The 23364-nt window shown below is 40.6% G+C and overlaps 3 protein-coding genes across 9 annotated transcripts; 2 read left to right on the top strand and 1 right to left on the bottom strand.

Moving 5' to 3' along the window:
- Nucleotides 1–212: 212 nt before the first annotated feature.
- On the top strand, nt 213–12635 carry clint1a (clathrin interactor 1a). 3 transcript variants are annotated; one of them, XM_051418966.1, is made up of 12 exons: nt 213–401; nt 3435–3539; nt 4466–4562; nt 5017–5125; nt 5653–5817; nt 5949–6129; nt 6564–6780; nt 6875–6962; nt 7535–7600; nt 8093–8397; nt 9853–10063; nt 10194–12635. In XM_051418966.1, the coding sequence occupies exons 1-12, from the start codon at nt 361–363 to the stop codon at nt 10490–10492; spliced, it is 1884 nt and encodes a 627-aa protein (XP_051274926.1). In that variant the 5' UTR covers nt 213–360; the 3' UTR covers nt 10493–12635. The 3 variants fall into 3 exon arrangements, with proteins under 3 accessions (XP_051274926.1, XP_051274927.1, XP_051274925.1); XM_051418967.1 differs by having other exon boundaries at nt 5946–6129; nt 8096–8397; XM_051418965.1 differs by having other exon boundaries at nt 5946–6129.
- Nucleotides 12636–14014: 1379 nt separating this feature from the next.
- Nucleotides 14015–17250, bottom strand: lsm11 (LSM11, U7 small nuclear RNA associated). The gene is made up of 4 exons (XM_051419750.1): nt 16663–17250; nt 15336–15475; nt 15124–15207; nt 14015–14512 (listed from the first exon to the last, which is right to left on the bottom strand). The coding sequence occupies exons 1-4, from the start codon at nt 17129–17131 to the stop codon at nt 14198–14200; spliced, it is 1008 nt and encodes a 335-aa protein (XP_051275710.1). The 5' UTR covers nt 17132–17250; the 3' UTR covers nt 14015–14197.
- A 106-nt stretch (nt 17251–17356) lies between these two features.
- Nucleotides 17357–22109, top strand: thg1l (tRNA-histidine guanylyltransferase 1-like). Of its 5 annotated transcripts, XR_007887034.1 has the most exons (8): nt 17357–17702; nt 18107–18307; nt 18417–18593; nt 18677–18846; nt 18941–19029; nt 20437–20536; nt 20824–20931; nt 21430–21447. XR_007887034.1 is itself a non-coding variant. In XM_051419752.1 (7 exons), exons 1-7 carry the CDS (start codon nt 17635–17637, stop codon nt 21589–21591), a joined length of 975 nt encoding a protein of 324 aa, XP_051275712.1. In that variant the 5' UTR covers nt 17357–17634; the 3' UTR covers nt 21592–22109. The 5 variants fall into 5 exon arrangements, 4 of the variants coding, with proteins under 4 accessions (XP_051275712.1, XP_051275714.1, XP_051275713.1 ...); XM_051419752.1 differs by lacking the exon at nt 20437–20536 and having other exon boundaries at nt 21430–22109; XM_051419754.1 differs by lacking the exon at nt 20437–20536 and having other exon boundaries at nt 17357–17730; nt 21430–22109.
- The last annotated feature ends 1255 nt before the right edge of the window (nt 22110–23364 follow it).

Genomic DNA, 23364 nt, shown 5'->3' with positions numbered 1-23364 from the left:
TCTCTCTCTCTCTATTGTTTTTACCTGCACCCAATAATCCCCTACCAAGTTTACAGCTGTTTCTGTATCCATTTAAAAGGTGCTAATGTCCTTAAAGTGTCACGCCTGTTGAGTAACAAAAAAAAAAAAAACCCCAAAAAAACTACAACTCCAATGCTGCTTTACGCAACTGTCGATGACGTGACGGCGGCATTTCCCGTAGTAACCTTTCCTGTCTGCGCCTGGTGGTGCGTTTGCGCCTCCTGTCTTGAAAGGGAGGTGAAGAAGAGTTTACTTTCCAGAGTTCAAGGTTTGGTGTCGGTGTTTCGTCTGGAGTTAAGGGTCTGCCGAGGCACAAAGCCCCCTTTTCACGGAGCCAAGATGCTGAACATGTGGAAGGTTAGGGAGTTGGTTGACAAAGCGTAAGTATCCCCCCGACTCCAGTCTTGTCCGTGTCGTGTAGTTTGTGCCCGTAGTTTACCTGCTCGAGAGAGAGAGACACGTACCCAAAACTTTGACGTCACCTCGCTCTACAAGTGAGCTAGCCCCCGTATGCTACTAGCGAGTTAAGTTTAGCCGACTTTAACAAACACTTGTTTGTCTCAAGCGACCCCCCCCCTCCTTCTTTGTTACACGTATCTCACTCGGTTATGTGGCTATTGTGAGACGACATCCGCACGGTTTTGAGATGAAGGCGCTTGTTGTTCGCGCGTTATCTCCGATCATTGCAAGCTAACACGCTAGCTAATTATCTAGCCTTCTTGCTAGGTGGCTACCGGACCAGGCTAGCCAGCTAAGCTAGTTTGACAGCTCCGGGGCTGTATACTCAACTGGGGATGTGTAACTCTACATATTGTCCTACCGTGGCTTGGCTACTACTATTTGGGAGTGTTTTAAAAACTTAATTGAGTGTAAAAATGTGTTAAAGTTACTCTCCGGGATGATTGTTATGACACTTGTAGCAGAGTTAGACTCAACGTTACAGAAGCTGTACTGTAAGTTAAATCCGTGGTTAAAGTTATTGGAGTACTTGTAGTGGGATTACTTCACAGCCCAATTGTTTGTCTTACACACTAGATTGCTTGACAAGTGGAACAAGTTGGACAACTTAAACTAAAAGACCTCAAGGTTTTCAAAACGGTATAAAAGCTTTTTTTTGTTTTTGCAGGCTAAACGACACGTTAATCCAATCTGTAATATACAGCAGTCTTATCAAATAAGTTTGTTAAATCACTATATATGGTACTACATGGTCGTTTTGTTGTGATATGTAACATCAAAGAAGAATGAGATAAACAACAGCGCCACAAGAGGCTGCTTATTAATCAGTGACCATTGATCCGGCAGTGTTTTGCAACTTGTTGGTGGCTGTCCAGCTGCTTGCTTAAGTGCACACAATTTGGATGATTTAAGTTTAACTAGACAGACTAGTCAGTTACTGTTTACCTCTCCTTAGTCTTTTGATTAAGAAGTAAATAGTCAGGTAACACGCTGGCAAAATGTACAAACACTGACAAATTCGTACACTGTCATAATGGGTCTTTGCATAGTTTTTATGGCAGTGTCAGTCCAGGCCTGTACGGCCAGCAGAAGTACTTTAGCACCTGAAATTATATACCAGCCATCACTGAGCTTGTGCAACACCTCGGGGGATTGTGCGTCTTTTGTTCTGCTGCGGACTCTTGGTTTACTTTTTGTCGCTGACTAAATGTGAGCATGCTGCCCTGTACTGTAGGGCTGTGGTAGGCTATTGCACAAGTTTTCTTCCCTTCAGAGGTTTAATGGCTAATTTTGCACACCCAGACAATAGCGTGTTCTTAAGTCCCCCGCCCCCCCAAGAATGCATTCCTGCTGAACACATTTGTCTCCCTGGAGTGTGACCCCCCTGGTACATGGGTTATAAGAGAGAGAGAGAGGAGAAAAGATGCCAGTTTCAAAGATTAGAGGCAAGGGGCTTTCCATGTTTATTTTCATCCTGCTTTCTTTAATAGCAAGAGTGATGAAAGCGCTTGTGTTTTTGTATTGACGGGGCAAATTAAAAATGGTGTTCATAAAGGGCCACCAAGCTGTAAGTCATTCACACTAACCGTGTGGCACTTGTAGTTGTATGACTAAAGGTGAAGTTTTTGTGGAGGCATGCAAGCAAATGCAAAATCGATTTTGCAGTGAATGAAGGCAACATGTATTATATGAAGCAGAAAATACAATTGGGTTCATGAGTAACTGCTAGGGAAATTTTTTGACATATACAGCACTACAGCCATCAAACGGAAATGTGTGTCACTGTGAGAAAGTATCACAACTTCCGTTTTATCTGTCTGATATCTAGGACACGGGCCAACGCTGTGAAGAGATAAGATGTTAAATCACTACATCATGTCCTGTTGTGTTTTACATGTCATTCATGCAAACATGAAACTTGTTGCAGTATCAGTAAAGTAGCTAGACAGAGTAATCAAAAACACTCGTCAAAACTAGATGAAACTACTAGCACTTTCCTAAACACAGATTTAGTCCTGTCCGGGACTGAACTGAGCGTAGTATGATATGTGATATGATATATATTTTAAGGATTTCTCAGCACATAAAGTTACTGTAACCATGGTCCATCTTGGAGGTTTATTTTAAACAGCTGTGAAAAAGCACCTGGCATGGTTATTTTCAAATAATTTCGTTGGCATAGACTACATTTTCACAAAAGAAAGTATGTTGTCAGAGTGGTAACCAATACCCTACAGCTTGTAGTAGTTCTATAGCTTGTCTCCAAAAAACACAGGGAGTGTGTATCTCTCCATCCATCAAACCAATGCTGCTCTTTCATGCCCTGTACATTTTATTGCTGATGTGGCGGTTGTGAGGAAGGGATGAGGAGGGGCAGGGTTCAAATGTTTTGGCTCACCATGCTTTGGCTAAAGCTGTAACAGGGCTCACTTAATTATCTGGGATGAGATGCATATTTGGTTACAGTGTACTTCTGCTGTCCTGTGAGAAAACAACCTCTCAGTTAACCTGAGAGCCGCTATTTGTAGTGCTGTATTTTCCCTATTGAGTTTCCTTTCTCTTTTCTAGTTAGTTTCTTAGAATGTCAACAAGGAAGATCTCCCCCACAGTAAGCACAGCCCTGTATCAATCAGTGCCATTTTCGGTCTCATTTATGTGTTGAGAGTGAACACAGATTTGCATTTGCTTCTTTAGTCCATTGTTTTTGACTAGTGGTTAGATTCAAAGTACACACACAAACACTCCCTATTGTCCCATAACCCTTTTAGACTCTAAAAGGACAAGTGTATGGGCGTGGCTGTAACGAGAGTACCTTTCATCTGCTATCACCCTTGTTGGTTTCAGTGGAGGCCACATATTTTGAACTAAAATGCCAAATGCCTTGTATAATGCTTTTCATAGGCATAATTAATTAAATTATGTTTGTGCTTGTTTTTTTTTATCCTGCTGTATAGAACCAACGTGGTGATGAACTATTCAGAGGTGGAGTCCAAAGTCAGAGAGGCCACCAATGATGACCCGTGGGGACCATCAGGACAGCTGATGACTGAAATCTCAAGGTAATAACAACGCACTGTGTTGTACAACATGTCCTGCTCAAAAGCATCAAGGTTATTTGTAAATTAAATGAAATTGTAGAAATATTATCTTTAGCCCTTTTCAACAGCAGGAAGTTTTGCAGGAACATTTTTCAGAGAACCTCCTTTTCGACCGCAGGAACCTATTTTAAGTTTTTTCTTCTTTGGCCCTGCCCACGAAAGTCCCGGTTTACAAAGTTAGTATTTATCTGCCAACCAGAAACCACTGTTCTACTGTTTTCAATACTGAACACAAGCTTCACCACTGCTACAACATGTGTGCAGCATTAATTCAAACTGCTGTAATCACCGGTTGTAGTATCAGTATTAGGGCAGACCCGGGAATTTTAAATTGTTCTGTTCTTATTGACATTTAAATTATAACTATGTACCCAAATAGAGACTGAATTGACCAAGTGAAAAGAAAAAAAAGTAACTTCAGTGTGGTTACATAATAACGCAGCAAAGGAACCAGGCAGAATACTGAAAAGATCCTTGCTATTACTAACAGTCCTGACCTCAATGTGTTTGCTTCAGACTCCCTTTTCCACCTCAGCATGTCTTATCCTACAATGAATTCAGACATATCAGATGCACAACAGTAAATTACAAAAAACAAGACTACGACCTGTACCTCTTTTTTAAATGTACAGTCTTGCTACATGCAGCGACATTCATAACTTTTTTTATTTTATTTTTTATTTTTTTCCATTGATTTGCCTCATCCTTGCAGTTATTGAGATGCACTGATACACAAACACAAAATGTGCATAAGGAACCTGTAGATCCTGGATACTTCCTGAGTTTACTTCCGGTGGCTCTGTCGTCAAAGGCTGTAAAATAACTAGCTCGTCCAGTAGGTTTGTTGCCATACATTTAAATTTTTCTGTGAATGTTTCTGTCATCAGAGCCACCTTCATGTATGAGCAGTTCCCTGAGGTGATGAACATGCTTTGGGCACGCATGCTGAGGGATAACAAGAAGAACTGGAGGAGAGTCTACAAGGTCTGCCACAGTACTGTACCATCAACACACATGTTTAATTATGACGCAAGGTTTGAAGGCTTAAGCACTAAGTACAGTTTTGATTTAAACATTTTGAACCAGACCCCACTCAGACCAACATGGCTTTAATTTTAACCAGACTGGTAATCCTTTTAAAATTAGCTATCTGTTTAACTTCGTATTTTCTGCTCATTACTTACAGGCAGGAATAAATAAAACTTTAGGTTAGGTGAAGAGGGATGTTTTTCATTGAAATTATAATTTTTTTTTCTTCAAATAATTCACAAAACAAAAACAGTTGGTTTTGAATACAAACAGTTGGATGACTCACATTGTTTACATACTGTGGCCATGTGAGAGAAAACAGGTCAGATTGACTCTAACAAAATTAAAATTAAGAATCAAACCATAAGCCCTTTCTGCTCCTAACTACTGTTGTGTGTTGGTTTCTCAGTCCCTGCTACTGCTCGCCCATCTAATCAGGAATGGATCAGAGAGGGTGGTTACGAGTACCAGAGAACATCTGTATGACCTGAGATCATTAGAAAGCTACCACTTTGTAGGTAAGGTATCATTCTGTTTTTTTTCCCTCTGTATCATTCCTCTTGTTTTTAAACCATCTCTTCATTTGTTGGAAGAGTGGTACGTAAACAGACTATGCTAAACAAAAAAGCGGTTTCATTTTTTAAACTTAGGTTTGATTAGGTCACTCTCTACACCTCAGCATTGTAGAGTTTAGTGTTTATTAACAATAGCTTCAGTGTGAGCTGTAATGAATGGATGGAGGCCCTAAGCACTGCTTAGTCCACAAACCTTTAAACCACACACACACACTCTCTCACGCACACACACACACACACAGCCCTAAAGCTGCTTTCACTCTTCCCAACCATGTGTGTAATTAATGTACAAACAACATTTGACCCGCCCTGTACAGGTGTGTGTGTGTGTGTGTGTGTGTGTGTGTGTGTGTGTGTGTGTGTGTGTGTGTGTGTGTGTGTGTGTGTGTGTGTGTGTGGTTTGAATACATTGTAAAAATTAAAACAAAAAGTAGCTAATTCATGAATTATTTAAATTTCTCTGTCTATAGATGAGAATGGGAAGGACCAAGGTGTGAATGTGCGTCAGAAGGTGAAGGAGATGGTGGACTTTGTCCAGGATGATGACAGGCTTAGGGAAGAACGGAAAAAGGCAAAGAAGAACAAAGACAAATTCATTGGGGTATCCTCAGACAGTATGGGATACCGAAGTTACGGTAAGTCCTCAGTTGAAGGAGTAATATACTGTACCAGACTGATAATTAACAAAAACTTTGGGGTTTTAATTCAATTCATGTTCTCTTTTTTTTCTCTTTTTCCACCTACTTGAATTATTTCCCTCCAGCAGGGGATAGATACGACTCCAGCGAAAGCCGGGGAAAGTGGGACGACGACTTCGACAGGAATAAAGGGCAATTCCCCTTCAGCGAGAAGCTGGGGGAGATCAGCGACAAAATTGGCAGCACCATTGACGATACCATAAGCAGATTTAGAAAGAAAGAAAGAGACGACTCACCAGATCGAATTAGGTTGGAGACAGACTAATCATCATATTGGTTATTTAAAGGCACAAACCATGTTCCAAATATCAACAAAAGGGAAGCTCCCACCACCAAAATTCATAATAGGAATATGAAACTTGGTATCACTCTCAAACTGTTTTTCAATACAAAACAAACAGCAACTAGTCCAAAGTTAAGTTTTCTGATGCTGTTAAAGGTTCTTTCATTATAACAGATTGTAAGCGCAACAGTAAATGTGTCTTTATTTTCAATTATCACATTAGCAAAACTCAAAATGCTTTTTTAAATCTACAAACATTTTATTTATATTGTGAATATACCTGTAAATTAAATAGCCCAACAGAGTTTGGATCTTGGTTCTTTTTGTTAATATATATATATATATATATATATGTACAAAGAAAATCCTGTCCTCACCGGACCCATTATTGCCTCCATAGTGACAACGAGGAGGACCGGGGACGCTCGTCTCACAATGGCCAGACAGGAAAAGAGTTTAAAGATGAAGAGGAGACTGTTACCACCAAGAGTGTACACATAGTCCAAGCAACAGAGACAACAGCAACACGAAAGAGAGGAGTCCCTTCCAGGAAAGTAGACTTGGGGGCTGCGGCGCTCTACACAGGAGACAAGAGCCCAGACCCCACCAACAAACAGGTAGCAAGAGTGAGCATTTGAGATAAGACTTCAGTTATATGCGTGTAGTTATATGTGCACAGTGTACTGATCTTTTTGTTGTTCTTTATTCCAGCCCCAGCCAGCAGCCCCTCAGCCCTCCAGTACCGGCCTAGCTGACCTACTAATGGTAGACACAACACCGAGCCAGCCTGCTCCCACAGGTATATTGTCACAGAACTTAAAGTAATACCCAGACATTTTGTGAAATACGCTTGTTTGCTTACCAGCAGCTATCTGAGAGGATTGGTATCCGTTGTATTTCTGTGGTTTATGCATAGTAATTGATCAAAGACGTGCAGCATAGCCTATCATAGGGAACCAATTCCCAAAAGGAACAATATGTCTTCCAGTACCACCAAATATGTTTTATTTGCACGTTGTATATTCTTAACAATACAACCTTATACAAAACAGGAAACTCCACAGTGACTGCAGGACTAGACTCAGCAGTGACAGTGCCCAGCTGCTGATGCTAGCTTAAGATTTTGGGGACAGCAGGGGGAGGGAGTTGATGTATAGGAACTAAGTGCACCAGATGTTTTTGGAGCAGTCCCTAGTGAATGGAGAGGGTGGGAGCGCTGAACAGATGTTTGCTCTTCTCCACCTATCTACCACCACCTCCCCTCCCCTCCCTCCTACACTTCTGACACTGAAGGAATGCTAACTATGGTAGAATGACACCTGGAGCTTGCTTGTTTAAAATTGATGTGTTTATGTTGATTTCTCAATGCAGACCTCATCAGTGCATTTGCCGACTTCTCCTCGCCTGCTGCCTCTGCCGTCCTCTCTTCAGGATCTGGTAGGTTTGAAGACTTTAAAAAACATTTTTTTGTTAGAGTGTGCATGTGTGTGCTGCTGTTGCAGCCATACTGCTAGAATATTCAGAGGGATGCTGGGAGGAAGCCCTGGCCATATGGAGCCTGCTACCTGCTCTGCATAACAAGAACAGACACACATCAACTCCTGTTATGGATGACAAGGAGACAGGGACAGAGGATGAATTTGGTGGGGAGAGAGATTGAGTGGAGGGATAGAGACAACAAGCAGGGCCAGTTCAATGAAAATTTAAAACGTGGCACCAGTGGTCACTAAGAATGGCCCGGATAAAGCTTGACTGGCCTGAAGACTCAACTGTTTATTCCTAATTGCTATGACAGGTTAAAATTTGCTTCTGTGAGCTTTGTTTGCAACGTGTTGCAATTATTTACACAGTTCACAATACAAACATCACTGTTTAGATGGCAAATATAAACAATGTTGCAACTGCTGTTTTTTCTCTTTCTTGTTGCAGCAGCACCAGCCTCTAGCAGCAATGGAGAATTTGGAGACTGGAATGCCTTCCCTGGAGGTCAGATGCCTGCATCTGCTCAGACTGTTGACAACAGCGGAAATGACCTTTTTGGAGCCATGGCAGCAGGTCCTACCACTGCCCCAGCCCCCGCCCCAGTCTCAGCTCCAGGCTCTGGTCCTGCCTCAGCAGACCTGTTTGACTTGATGGCACCAACTCAGTCCCTCACATCCTCCCAGAGCCTCAATTTTAGCATGAGCAGCACACAGAGTATGAGCGCCACAGTCATGCCCCAGTCTAGGTCACAGGTATGCATGATTGCACTGATACACACATGCATCCTTTATTAATAATTTATTGAGATTCATATCATTACAAGACTCACGAAGGGGGGTTAAATGATACAGGCAAGCAAAATCTCCTCAGAGAAATAACTATACACAAAAATACCAGTTGTCTGCTGTATTTGAGAGATCTCCTGCTAAAAACCTGTGCATTTATATAAAGAAATATTGAAGCTGAAAGGCTTCCCTTGGGTCAAAACTTTACAGCCGAAGGGGTTCTGTGGAGGCCTGCTATTAATTTCAGTCAGCCACTGCAAAACCTGGAAAATGACATACTGCTAGGCTTATGCTTAATTCCAACATGTGACAATAGAAACGTATGTGTGAAATGCTTTGCTTCCAGCACTGGATTTGTTCTTAATGTACTTCTTTTCTTCACACCTTTTTAACCAGGAAAACAGTGACCCAAAGATCCAGAACAAGCCAGTCCGTAAACTAAATGGCAGAGTATAAAGAGTGCCTCCAACAATGGAAAATCTACCAGATAAAATGATTTATTACATTTAAAAAGCGTTATGGTTACATGCTTTAAATACATGAATATGGCCCTGTACACACTGTATCCTGCTTTGAATATATTTCCAACCAAACATCAGTATTAGCCCAAGATACAAATATTTTGTCATCAATTTCAAATACTGTTTGTCAGCTGTTACAAGGACAGTTTAAGATTCAGCCAGAGTTTTTTTTTAGAACTAGCGTAATCATCAAACCACAGGCTTGTCGATTTGGCTTTGGCCATCGTCACCTTTTAATCATTGTATGCCTATGTATGAAGTGAGAAATAAATAAATGTCAAATGATGAAAGTAGTGTTCCAGAACAAAACTTTTTAAAAAGATTTACATCCGGTTTACACTGCTTGTTGACCACATCATCGTCTGTACAGGCATACAGTGATAAAGACATACCTTGTGTGATTAAAAAATGGAGGACAAGCATCATGGTAGAGGGTTAACATGCAGCCTCACCAGATGCTCATCTCCCCCAGAGACCGCCTACTAACCACCCACTCCTCCTGTTACTGACACATTGAATGAGAAGAATCAGTTCTGAGTTACAAAAACATTGAAAAGCTTGTGGATGTCGACTGTATTTCCATGTTAAAAGGTGGTTGACCTACTTAAAAAAAAAAGCTCAGTCCTTGTTTTGCTGAGAAGACACCCACTACTCTGTTTTACTCTAGTAACTTTAGATGGTATGTTTTAATGAGTTCAGAAAGAGACAGTAGCAGATTCCTCTGTATCTCAGTATTGAGATTAAGTGGGTCAGGCTAAAGGTTTAAGACCTTGAATTATGAGGAAGAACTGTATCCTTTCATCATGTATCTCAGGGCTTGGGTAACATCTTATATTTTTCTTTGATTTTTAACATAAATTAGCTCTTTCTCTAACATTGTACCTGTCCTTGTCTTCGCCAGCCCCTCCAGAACATAGGTGGTCCACTCCAACCGCAGTCGGTCATGCCTCTCCAGCCTTTGCAGCAGGGAATGGCCTCTCAAGGTGCTGGAGCCAAAGCATCCCTCCCTTCCACCTGGGCAGACCAGACGGTTAACATCAGCCTAGATTTCCTCGGACCAGGCATGCAGCCACCCAAGCCTAGCCAGCCCACCCTCAACACCCTCCAACAAGGTGAAAGGAATGGTAGAGCTGGCATAAGTGGTGACACTGTAGCCAGGCTCGACTTCAAAGCGACCCCGCCAATCAACTGTGATTTAAAATTGGGCACTTTTATTCATTGAGTTTGTTCTGTCATTTCCAGGCAACCAGGTACCTGCCAACATGCTCTCCCAGGGATTTTCCGCTATGAGCCTTGGATCTACAACAGTCAGGCCTCCTGTAAATCCTATGATGCACCCTGGTGCTGGCATGGGAATGGGAATGGGCATGGGAATGGGCATGGGCATGGGCATGGGGATGACCCCAGCCCACAACCAGGGTATGATGGGGATGGGCATGAACATGGGGATGCCTGGTGCTATGGGAATGGGGATGAACCCTGCAATGGTCCAACAGCCCAAACACGATGCCTTCGCTGACTTTGGCAACTTTGGAAAGTGATGGAGCTGGAGAGCATCCGGTAGAGTGGTGTCGGGGTCTCTCTCCCACTCTCTCTCTCTCGCTCTCTCTCTGCTTCTGTCTCGCTCTCTCTCTATCTCTGTCTCTCTCTCTCTCTCTCCGTCCATTGGTGAAGGATTGTTATGAGCTGCAAACAAAGAGTACTTGAATAATGTCAACTATCACAATACCAACACCCCGCAATCTCCTTGATTTTTTTTTATTTTTATTTTAAATAATGCTGTGTAGTGATATGGATCTAAATGAATGTGTGTTTGTGTTGTGTTTGAACCAATGATCTGTCTAGTCTGGGGTGATGGTCACGGATGACAGCGTGCCTTGTCAGTTACTCATAAGTCAGTGAGAGGAGGGAAGAGTGCCACCAAGAGAATGTCGTGGGGGGGGGATTTGCTTTATAACCTCAATCAAGTTAAATCACCAGAATAGCAAAAAAAACATATATCAGTAGCTGCATAATTTTTTGAGATGCATTCTCAGTAACTTTACTGAATGAGTTTGAATAACATGATCAGCCATTTTAACTTTCTAATGTACATTTAAGAATGTCAAGTTACCTCTTGTTTTGTCCTTGCGCTTCCTTTTGACCTGTAAATATAAATCTGGAGCCCTTACAAATAAGTTATGAAGTTCCTATGAGAGGAAGTGACAGTGTGAAGACTTCTATCATACAGACCAAATCTGATATGAATTAAGACCTATAAGAAAGCACATTGACACCTTCTCTTTGTACATAAGCGTCCACACACTCCAAATGTGGCCCGTCAGTGCTACAGCTCAAGTAATGAGTGTTTGGAGTGAATACTATTGATTCATTTGAGGAGTTTCTCCTTCAACAGACCATCATTTGTGGCCTTTCTTATTGGTATATACATATCTATATATTTTACTTATGAAGAAGATTATAATCAGTTTGCATCCAAATGAGATAATCAGTAGGTAGAATAAGCCTCATACAGGGGTTGTGGGTTCTTAATTACAGCACAGAGTGCCTGAAAGACCTTTGCCTTGCCTTTTCTCCTCAGTTAACCTCTTTGAAAGACAATGTGACTGTTGCAGTGTTGAGGACAGCTACCAGAAAGGAGCTTCTGTACTATGTACAAATGCGTTTGTACTTGTGCCTCAAGCCAAGCGTGCTGTCTTTACGGATATCAGATGCAATTGTATAATTATTTCTCTCATTGTGTTTTGTTTGTCTAATTCAGTTTTATTTCCGCTCTGTTCACGTCAGTGGTAACTCCAGGGCTCAAAAAACAAGATATAAATATATTGAGCTCATCTTAATTCAACACCTCAAGTGTTTATACTGACTGTTATTAAGACTGCACCATTCATCTATCTGTTCTCTGTTCACAAGTGCATCTTGGTTAAGTGCTGCCTTCTCATCTTACATCTTTATTAATGTTACACATTACAAACAGCAGTCTTGGAAGGAGTGTTGCTGTCAAAGCTGTAATCAATCCAAGTCTGCAGGTTTTTGCAACTTATCAGGAAGATCGTATGAGGGGAAGCACTTTTACCAGTTGGTACATACCCAGTACGTCACGGTGGTTGAATGAAGATGTGCTGTGCGATGGCGCATAATGAACAATCCCATTCAGCTAACTGGCCTATTAAATGTACAAAACATTGCTCTTCAGTGGTTCAAGTGCCTGCCGATGGTTGCCTCCTGACCCTTGTAATGAGTAATTGATAAATAAATCTTGGCTGCCTGACATTTCTGGTTTGTCAAGGAGTAGATAAATAATTCACTGACCAGAGAAGAAGGCAGTGGATTCTGCAGCCCCAGGAGGATTAGAAGTTGTGCTTTCCTTCTTTCCCAAGGGCTCGAGGCTGAGCAAACTAACATGTAGTAGCCTTGCATTGGAGTCAGAAGCATTAAAATGACCAAAATCAGTTTGCTGTTTTTCTAAAATATATCAGTAGAGGTTGTTTTATGCATTTTTTTTTTTTTACTTCAAATTGTTTTGATCTTCTCTAAAATGGGATTGTTACTGAAACACTAGCATATGCAAATGTAAAAAAAAAAAAAAAATCCTTTGAGAAAATGAAATTTTGCATTCTTCCCATTTTGATTTGATTTACACATCAAGATTCTTTATCTACAACATTAAACAGTTGATTGAAATTTGTTAATGGTGTGTGTTATTTGGTGTGTTGTGTCATTAGCCTCATTCAAAAGAGCTTCAAGCAGCACAAGTGAAGCCACTGCGCTTGACTTTGAAATTACATTTAGTTGATGCAAGCTTGTTAATGTCATTGTTTGAGGTAATAAAGGAAGATCCTTAATAAATATGCACATGTACAAATTATATTAATAAGGCAGAAAGCCAAGAGAACAAATGTATGGAATATAAAAGTCTAAAAATCAGCTGGTAAGTGTATTAACACCAGATCTGGAAGTTGCCACTGCCAAATGAATCACTGTGCATGTACCACACAAGACCACAAGTTAGATCACATTGAGATATGGGAAGAGTACAGAGTAACAGCGAACAAGTTAACTGGACAAAGGAAATATCTGATTCTTATTGTGACAGCCGCAGTGGTTGAACGCAACAGATGTTGAGGAAGATCAGCCCTTTGTTGATTTGAGCTTTCATGCACGTATTAGTCGTAACAAAGCTATTCGTTTATTTAAAGACGGGTTGCTACTTTGTGTCCTTAATGCTTCAATATTATTTCAGCTGATGAAATTAAACTTTGTCCTAGTGAGATGGATGGCCTGATTTTCTCTGGTAAAATACACTCAAGAGAAAGATTGTGTAGTCTAATTGTGGCCCATCTCTTCACCACTAGTGCTGTGCCCTTCTCATATTATATCAAGGTTTGTTGGAACACACTGGTGTAACAAACACCACTAAAACACAGCTTGCATTAAACAATTGACCCCATTTTCCCTCTCTGGAGAGGAAATAAATGGGCTACACTAATAATATTCTGATACATTATATGAACAGCATATAGATGAACAACAGCTCAGCTACTGCTGGAATTTGTCCTATTTTTATGGCATAAAAATATATAGAAAGAGGGTCAAATAAACTGCAGTCAAATTAAGAAAAAAACTAATAAAATAAGCTAAAACTCTGACTCGGAAACATTACAGCAACATACAATCATTCTGGGCCACTCGCATCTTTACAACTTCCACGAGATGCAGTAAATTGTGCTTTTATGGGTAATGTGCCCATTAAAGAGTAAAAGCAATCTGAGACGTCAAGACAAATGACAGCTTTTGAGTGCCATCTGCAATCTCTAGCTTCACAAACTCAATTATTCATAATGCATTTATGAAGTCCGCTGAGACTGCGCTGTCATTCCTGTTCAAACTAACGGGAAAAGCAACATAAAGGGACAAGCTCTTTGAGATGACAATAGCCCCACAGATGGCACTAATGTGTTTATGCTGCCACCTGCTGGCTGATGCTTGCCCAATAACCAAAACACAATCACAGTTGTTAATGCAGTGTGAAAATACATTTCATTTAAAAGAAAAACAATTACTATAGTAAGAAATGAGAAGCTTTTATTCCTCAAAATCAAGATAATTCCTCTGGTGGGCAGAGAAAACCTCCATATCAATATGATATAACATGTTCAGCATCAAATAACACTTAGATTTTACAGATTGCGGTTGTAGCACATTTGTTCTGTTATCCAGGGTAAGTATCAAACAGAAAACAAATATCAGAGTGGCTGTGGGTTTACCAGGATGACGTTCTCCCCCCGGATGAAAAGCTGGTTGATGTGGCGTGTATGGACCTTGCCATACATCTGGGAGTCTTTCTTCTGACAGACCTCTGGACCCTGGGCCTTCAGTGAGACTTTGTGTTTATCCTGTTTGGGTCTAACAGTGTCTGACAGCTTGGACTCTGTCCTGCTGTGCCCTCCTTTGCCAGTACAGTGAGCGGCCTGATGCTTGCTGGCTGTTTCCTGGGCTTCGTGCTTCTTCGGAGGCTCGTCACCTTCTGAGCTCTCCTGGAGATTTAGCTTCTCAAAGAGCTGTACAGAGAGTTCAGTCACATTCATATTTGTGGATTAAACTTAGAGCTTTCATGAAATCAAACCCCATGTTTGATACTTTTTATGGTTGTTATTTTTCAGCTATAGACATTCAACAGATTTTTATTCTAGTTACCTTTATATATAATATTTATTATTACAGGCGATGCCGTGCAAAATCCAAATTACCTTCACAGGAGGGATTTACAGAAACAATGCATGGATGTAATCATCCAGCATTATTGTTCACTCTAACACACCATCAGAGCTGTATTTAGTTACTGCAAACACAACATTTTCTACTGCTGCTAGTTCATATTAAAATTGTGTAACTGGGAAAGCACAGTCCAGCTTTTATTGTAAAGAAGTCACAGACAGTGCACTGTATTATTTTTTAGGTTAGCACAGACAGCGATCGTTTATCGACGGCATCTACAAAACAAGACAATAGTAATTTAGGGCTTTTATTTGACAGCAGATCAGTTTCAGGGAGTCACGAAACAGGTTGCACTCTACCAATTCCTCAGCAAGGGAACATATACCACCAAATCTAGCTATTACAGAGTATACAATATATTACAGTTAGATATATAATAAAAACTAGGGCCTACCCTTGAGATGGTGAGGGCTTTCTCATGATAGAATGCCTCTCCAAGCAGAGGCTCTCTGTATGTCTCATCCACATCTACCATTGCCTGACAAAGAGAAATAAAAAAAGGACTGGTGAAATGCCAGAATAAAGATATCAAATGTATGTTATGGATTATTTCAAATTCAGCATATGGCAGCTGCCGTGTGAGAAAACATGAGTGGGGGAGCTCACCATGTTCCAGAACTTGTCGAAGGCCACAACAAAGCCAGTGCACACACCCCTCAGCCCCTTGAAGGTCCTGATGTGAACTTTGACCCTTATCCTCTCCTCAACGCACCGGTACAGCTCCCCCAATGGACTGCCTTTACATACTGAAGACACATGACAAACAGGTTATAGAACTGTCTCTACAGCCAATAAATAATGCAAGGAATTCAACCGAAGCACACAAAGATGTCTGCCAAAAAAGGCTTAACATGCAAAAGCCACTAATATATCTTAAATGTAGAAACTATAAAGTCATAAAGGTAACTTTTCAACTGGATGATGCACAAAAGAAGTGGAGGAACGCAAAGGATTCACAGGCCTTCTTACAGGGCCCAAGTTATTGAAAGGGTTGAGTATGAAAATGATTCGAAGCTGTGGCCTTTTCAATTCCCAAAATTCAACCCGGCTGAACAAAAATGGAAAATTTTGGGCCGAAATGTTCAATAATGTTTTCAAACACTAATTTTAAAACACCAAATTAGAGAATATATTCTGGAAGGACAGTGTTCATTCATCCAGCAGCAATACAGACAGGAAAGCTACTAAAGTTTTAGCCACACTGATCACTAGATTTTGCTTCAAGTGGGGCGAATGAGTCCTTTCTCTAACCGGTTATTATCTGGGTAGGTGTGTGTTTTATGGTGGATACGGCGTTATGAGAGGGCTGAGATGATTAGTCAAGTTACAGAAAATTAGGATTTACATTTTTTCTCAGTTTCATAGCATTGTAAATGGAATATTTTTGAGTTCTGGGCTGCTGGCTGCAAAAACACATGCACTTCAAATAAATGGTCATGGGGTCATATCTAAAGACATTTGCAAGTAAAAATATATTGCTTAAATATAAGATTAAAAGCACCAATTGAGCAGAAAAAACAACAATCAACAGGTGATTTAAAAGGTTTTGTTTCCTATTTAAAAAAGCAATAGTATGTCATCCAATAAAATAATTAAAAAGGTTAGAAAGGACACCAGGTATAAGTCTGAAATGAAAAATATTACATTATTTTAACTTATTACGTGTCCAGGCTCACTCAGTTGTGGAACTGGTGATCCCAGGCAAACTCTTCCTGCTGTAACTACTTAAATTATTTTATCTTGTTCATGTGTTTTTACTGTTTCATTATAACTATATATATATATATATATTTATTTATACTAATGTGTGAGAGGTACTGTACAACTTATGTGCAGTAGCTAGTTGCAGTTCCAAATGACAACACTAGTTCATATACTAATAGTAGTGGATGCAACTGTGCAGGTAAGCAGCAGCGGTGGGTATTGAACCTACAGGGCATCCTTGTCAGGACATTTTTCTGGGGCTTGTGTCTCCCCCTCTCCCTCCTCTGCGGTGTGCCGCTGCTCTCCCCCTCCTCCGTCCCCGACACCGGGTTGTTCACCATCAGCTTCTTCAGCCTTTCGATGCGCTCCGGGTCCGCCACCCCTTTCATCGCCTTCAGCCGCTTCTTCTCCACATTCTCCGGTTTGGCTCTGCCCCGGCCGCCCTTCAGAAAGCTCTCGTACGCGGACACATTGTTGAAGCACTTGACGTTTGGGAAAGGCAGCGTCACAGCCGGCGAGTACAAGGCCAAGAGAGGGTCGAAGTTATCCGAGCAGACGTCGGTTTTATCTGCGTCAACGACCCCGGTTTTACTGCGTGCCTCCGGTTCACGCTCCGGTACCGACGGCGCACTCGAACAACCAGCGGCCGTCGTGTCTTTATTATCGGGGTTTAGACTTTTTCTTTCTCTTTCCTCCATGTTTGAAACAACCGCAGATGTGCACACGGTGACGCGGGGGATCCTGGGAAAAGTTATTGTCAAGTTGGAGGTTTCACTCCGTCTTTTTTTTTTTAAGGGACCCTAAACAGGTGGAGGCATTTCAAACCTGGAAGTGTTGTTTTTGTGCGGTTTCCGGTGGAATAATAGGATAATAACGACCCCGCTTATGTGTTATTCATCCTTAAAAACTCAACTCAATCCCCCAGAAAAGAGCCGAGCCTATAACTAAACTACAAGCTCCCTATTTACGTAACATCTTACTCATACACGATCTTTGGTTGCAGTCTCTCCTTTTATCACAAGATGGCGCTGAAACACTTTGATTATGTTTGGTAGAAAGATTATTCCTTTCAACAGCACGCGAATACGATGATATATTGTTATGGGTGTTTTAAAGAGGGCGGATAAACAACTGAAAACAATGAGTTGTTTTGTTTTTTTGGTGAATTGTTTGTTAATTTCGGACGTGTGCTCCGGAACCAATGTTCGTACAGCTCCGCGGTAACACCAGGACACCATTCGTCGACGGACTGTACACAAACCAACATGTGTGAGCTGACAACTGTCTTTTAATAAACGTAAATATAAATTGATAACACAGCTTTCAGACCTTTCAAACTCTTTTGAAAATAGTATGTAAGTAGCGAAATAGACACATATCATCGCTCAAGCTCAAACAGGCTTTTAAGAAGCACCGAGCTCGTTGTTATTGTGGCCGCAGAGGACAAACCACACAGGACATTCAATTGTAAGTAATAACTATTGTTAGTTAAAGATGGACGGACATGTAACACTAATTATTCCCTAATGAGCTCCGGCAAAAGGACATCCAACTCGTGGATCTATAAGAAAAATAAAATAATCGTGCTGCTGTTTTGCCTGAAAATATTTCCTGGGAATGTGTGTTGTTGTTGTTTTTTTTTTAAGTATTTGCGTGTTGAATTTTCTTTTCAGGAGCACCCTGATGCTGATGAAGTTCTGCACATTTGGTGGACGTCTCAGGTCTTTTTTTGTCAACCCCTCGGCCTGTTCTTTCACTACTTCCAGCAACATGGCGAAGAGCAAGTTTGAGTATGTCCGAAACTTTGAAACAGATGACACATGTCTCCGAAACTGCTACATTGTAGTGAGACTGGATGGACGCAACTTCCACAAGTGAGTTTCCCCTTTTTGAAAGCTACACGCCTGTCATCTCTCTGAAGGCACTGGTAATGTTGCCAGTCTCTGGGTTCATGCGTTATTAGACATTTGCATTTTGTTTCAGGTTTGCAGAGCAGCACAAGTTCACAAAGCCCAATGATAACAGAGCGTTGGGCCTGATGACCCAGTGTGCACGCTCTGTCATGGGAGAACTTGAGGATATTGTCATCGCTTATGGTCAAAGTGATGAGTTCAGCTTTGTTTTCAAGAGGACCACCACCTTGTTTAAGAGGAGAGCCAGGTACAGAGTCACTCCTCACACATGCTCTTCACCTGTGGTTGAGGTTTATCTGACTTTCTTTCTCCCTCTCTCTCTTCTGGCAGCAAGCTCATGACCCACGTGACCTCCCAGTTCTCCTCCTCATATGTGTTTTACTGGAAGGAGTTTTTCGGGGAACAGTCCCTCTTGTACCCCCCAAGCTTTGATGGACGTGTGGTCCTGTATCCTAGCAACCGCAACCTCAGAGACTATCTCAACTGGAGGCAAGCGGACTGTAAGTAGATACGGTGCTCTAACACATTTGGCTTTTAGACAAACTGACGAGTGTAAATGATGTCAGACTTTCTTTGTGTCTTTGTGTCTTTCAGGCCACGTTAATAATTTGCACAACACAGTGTTTTGGACATTAGTACAAAGGGGAGGACTCACTACAACCCAGGCAGATGAACGCTTAAAGGTGAGCGCAAAACATAATTTTAACTTAACCAATACCAGTTTACATGCATAGATGCGTGTGTTTATGCAAATACACTCGTTTTTATTGTTATACCATTTGAATAACATGAGAAAATCTTCAAAAGATGATAAACAATCGAAAAAAAACAATCGTTAAGGGGTTTTAAAACCTGAACAGATTTATTATTACTATGTTATATGTATATTACTCATGTTAAGGCTAAGATAAGCTAAGGTACATCCTATCTTATCATATCCAACATAACACAGTTACCAAGTTAGATACCAGAGTCACACATCAAGGGGGTCAAGACTTAACAAAAATGAAACTTCCCAACTCTAACTTTTACTTAAATTGTGAGAAATTCTCCTCGTAAAAGATGGAAAACTGTCACATCTTATTGAATGTTTCAGTCTTGCTGTAGATAAAATACAACTTCTGCATTTTCATTTTCCATTACCTTGTGATGGACACCAACCGTTTTCTGATACTGATTCATTTTCTGTATTGATTACTGGTGGTAACACAATCAATGGTTTAAGGCATTTATTAAATAAATAGATAAAATATTTGTAAGCTGTTCAGTTTGTGTTACAAACTGAATTCTTTGGGGTTTTTGACTGCTGGCAATACAAACAAATCAATTGAGACATCGGGGTCTGATAAGGTTTTGTAGTCGATTATATTGATTAATGGAAAATATAATCATTAGATTAATTGCCCATGAAAATTAGAGTTAATAGCAGTTTTTTTTTTTAAATCCAGGATCCAAATGTATGAATTATTTTGTGTTTGTGATACTTCTGTAAACTTTGATTAAATACCTATGAAGACAACACCACAAATAATAACTTCTCCCTCTCACCTATGGGTGTGATGGTCAAAATATGATCTCTAGATTCCAGTAAATATAATCATCTCATATTGACCCATTGCAGACATATTGGTATCAGTGTATATGTTACTCGATACGTGCAAATATGAAAACCTGCTTGTGGTAATATATTGGTATCACTGCAAAGTTTATCCAGCAGAGCGCAGACTGTGGCCAGCAGTGCCAGTAAGAGAGGAGAAGCAGCTCTCGGCAATGTCAGCTAGAACTGGTTGACAATGTATATGTTAAATTATTTAACATGTTAAAGAATATTAGTTAAATATTCTCTAATAAAGTTATTTGTTTAAGAATGCAGCCTTCTGGGTACTTTTGCATAGTCTTATTAAATTGGTGCACAGTCAACATAGAAAAAGTCTATTTTCATTCCAGCTCAATCATTCACTATATCAGCTGCCATATTGGTAACTGATCTCAAAAATCCCTGTCAGGCTCTAATAGTGTCTATAGCTAAAAAAAGATGTACTGAGAAATAATATGTCAAATTAAACAGAAGAGGTAACATCTCTCTACAGAACATCAGGTGTCTATTTGTGCCAGCTGCCACTGACCGACACAGCTGTTCTCTGGAAGTCGCTTCATTGTCCAGTGGGCTGTGGGGGAAACTCTGATGAGGTGATGACAGCTGATGAGTTGTGGAAATGTTCATTCTGGCTGGATGTTTGGGGAACATGAGTCATTCACAGCCCATCAAACATCAAACTGTTGTACTTCCTAGTTCCTTGATCACTTTAAAAACATTTCTTTGGAAAAACAGATCAAACGCATCTTCCTTATATGTCATAGCATCAGTGGACTTCATAATTCAAACAACAAAACACTGAAAGAACCAGTGGGTGGTGTGGTCATTTTAGTGGTTTTACTTACATCCATATCTCTAACTATGTTGTGTCTCCCTCCAGGGAACATTAGCTGCGGACAAAAATGAGATCCTGTTCTCTGAGTTTGATATCAACTACAACAATGAATCTGCCCTCCATAAGAAAGGCACCACTCTCATCTGGGAAAAGGTGAGCTACTACAAAGGGTTTGAGTCTGCACAGTTATTACAGAGAAATTCACTTGGATAACTCCAACTCTGTTAGATATTTTTGTGTTCTTAAATCCTTTACTGCTCCCACTTCCACCTCAACTGTCTCTTCTACTTTACTAGTGATATCTGACACGTTCCCTGCATATCTTCTGCCTCAGCTTCTGTGCTTTGCAATGGGTTTCTTCCTTTATTCTTGACAAATATCAGCAGAAAATGTTGTGCCTAGAAACTGTTTTGTATACTAGGCTTTGGTTCTCAGATTTGGCTGGAACCAAAACTTGACATTTACTGTTGATGTTTTGGGAAGTGGAAATCTCAGATCAGAGAGTGTTCTGAATGCATCAACAGGTAGACTTTATAACAGGTCCCTAGTTAAATACTAGTTTGGTATTTCCCAAATTTCAAAATCATCATTTGTTGATCTATTCCTTTTATGTTAATTTTACCAATAATATTCCTCTTTCTTTTTCTCCAGCGAGATGAAACTGTCACTAAACGCACAAAGCTACCAAATGAAGAGGAGAAGGACGTGCCTGTGACCCGCACCAGGAGGAGGGTGCAGGCCCACCACTGTGACATTATAGGAGACCAGTTCTGGGAGGAACACCCAGACATCCTGGAGGATGACAACTGCTAACAGCTTCTGAGCTGCTGTAGGAGAAGAATACTGAACTCCAGAGTCCAGCCAGAAAGGTTGAAGAGGACCCATACAAGAAGTGGACAGGTTGAATTTGACTTTTAAGGGATAAAGGACTATGTGTCAAACATGCCACCATGAAGCTTAGTACCCTTGAATCCCTTGAATTGTTCTGAGACCAAAGCCTTTGATGGTTGACTTTGTGCGATTACAGCCAGAATACATATTCTTACTTTCACGTGTTAAACTTCTGTCATAATGTTCCCTTAAAGTAGGATGTTTTCAGCTTAAATTGCATGATAATGCCTGTTGTGTTCAAACGGAAGCAGATGATTTCATAATCTTTCACCAGTGCTGTTGAGGACATGCACAGCAGTTTGATAGTTTATACTGTCTCATAGACATCTGGTCATTCCTCTCTAACCTTTTCTAAGGTTATATATAATACACCCTCATTTGATGTCATGAATGGCATTTATAATACTACTGTGACTAAATCTTTCAGCATGTTAAACATCTCTTGGCCCACTGCTTCTTTTTTTTTTTTTTTTTCGCTGCAGGGTTTTCATGTGTGATTTGAATCCTAACTATTCTCTTTTTCAGGGAGCTGAGTTCCAAATGTTTGAATTTTAATGATTCAGGATCTGCAAAGTGTTCGATATCACTCGCAGTTTATAGTAATAAAGAGCGTATCTGGGGGGTAGGAATAAGCGGAGTAAAGCAGAAACCAATACCTTGGCAGCAACGAGTGGCCTTGTTTTGCAGCCAGGACACCATTTAGAGATGTGAATGGATTCGGTGGCCTGCACTGTCATCAGGGCTAAGAATACCTCACACACCCTGCGTACACTCTATCCTCCTGACATGTGCTCTGTGGCATATTTATCATCACACTTATAAATGACCGGCGCAGTATGAATGGCTGCTGGAAGCTTGACGTGGTAGCAGCCTACTATATTTTGTTACTGTACTAGGCTCGGTTACTGTCAGGTATTGGAGCAGTATTTTTGGTGTTGTGACCTTGTTAAAAGCATGTAGCTTCTGTACTGTACTTTATGTAACCAGGATTCAGCTCCTCTATTCACATTTGGGATCAAATTCTTTCCTTGTTTTGTTTTTTTTAATAAGATCTCTATGATCAATTACACTCTGCCCTTTAATTAAGCAAGATGTACAAAACACATCTTGATCGTGGAGGTTTATCTTTTCCTAATGACATAAATTGTGTGCATGGATCAGTTTACCTTGACCCTTGCCAAACTCGCTACATACAGTGACTCAACATATGGCCCGTGTATAAAAACTAGAGCATGTTGAGGCAAGTGGTGCAGTTATTTAAAGGCTGCAAGTGTTTACATTCAAGGCCTAAACTTAAGCCTGTTGGGTTACTGGTTGGAATAAACAGAGGAAATAGTCTACACAACCGTAATATAATTATACTCTCTTGAAAATATTTCTTGTTCTCAATTCTCATTGGTTACATAGACACTCACACATAAGCTGCATTCACATCACATCTTTCAGACTGCATTTACAAGCAGCCGAGTGGGGATAAAAGATTTGTGGGTTGGCATGAATCTCTGACTACATTTGTTGAAAAGAACCACAGAAGTGTCAACAAACTGGTGCCAACATGGCTGTTAAGTCACCATCGTTGCCAGTTAGAGCTACATAATATCCATTGTACACCAATACAATAGAATAACTTAAAGAAGAAAAACATGTTTTTTATCTGTTATTTTTGTTGTTAAGAAACTGCTCCTGTAGCTAATT

The sequence above is a fragment of the Dicentrarchus labrax genome, unplaced genomic scaffold (genome assembly GCF_905237075.1).
Source record: "Dicentrarchus labrax unplaced genomic scaffold, dlabrax2021, whole genome shotgun sequence".
Classification (NCBI taxonomy): domain Eukaryota; kingdom Metazoa; phylum Chordata; class Actinopteri; family Moronidae; genus Dicentrarchus; species Dicentrarchus labrax.
This window is presented reverse-complemented; position numbering and strand designations above follow the sequence as displayed.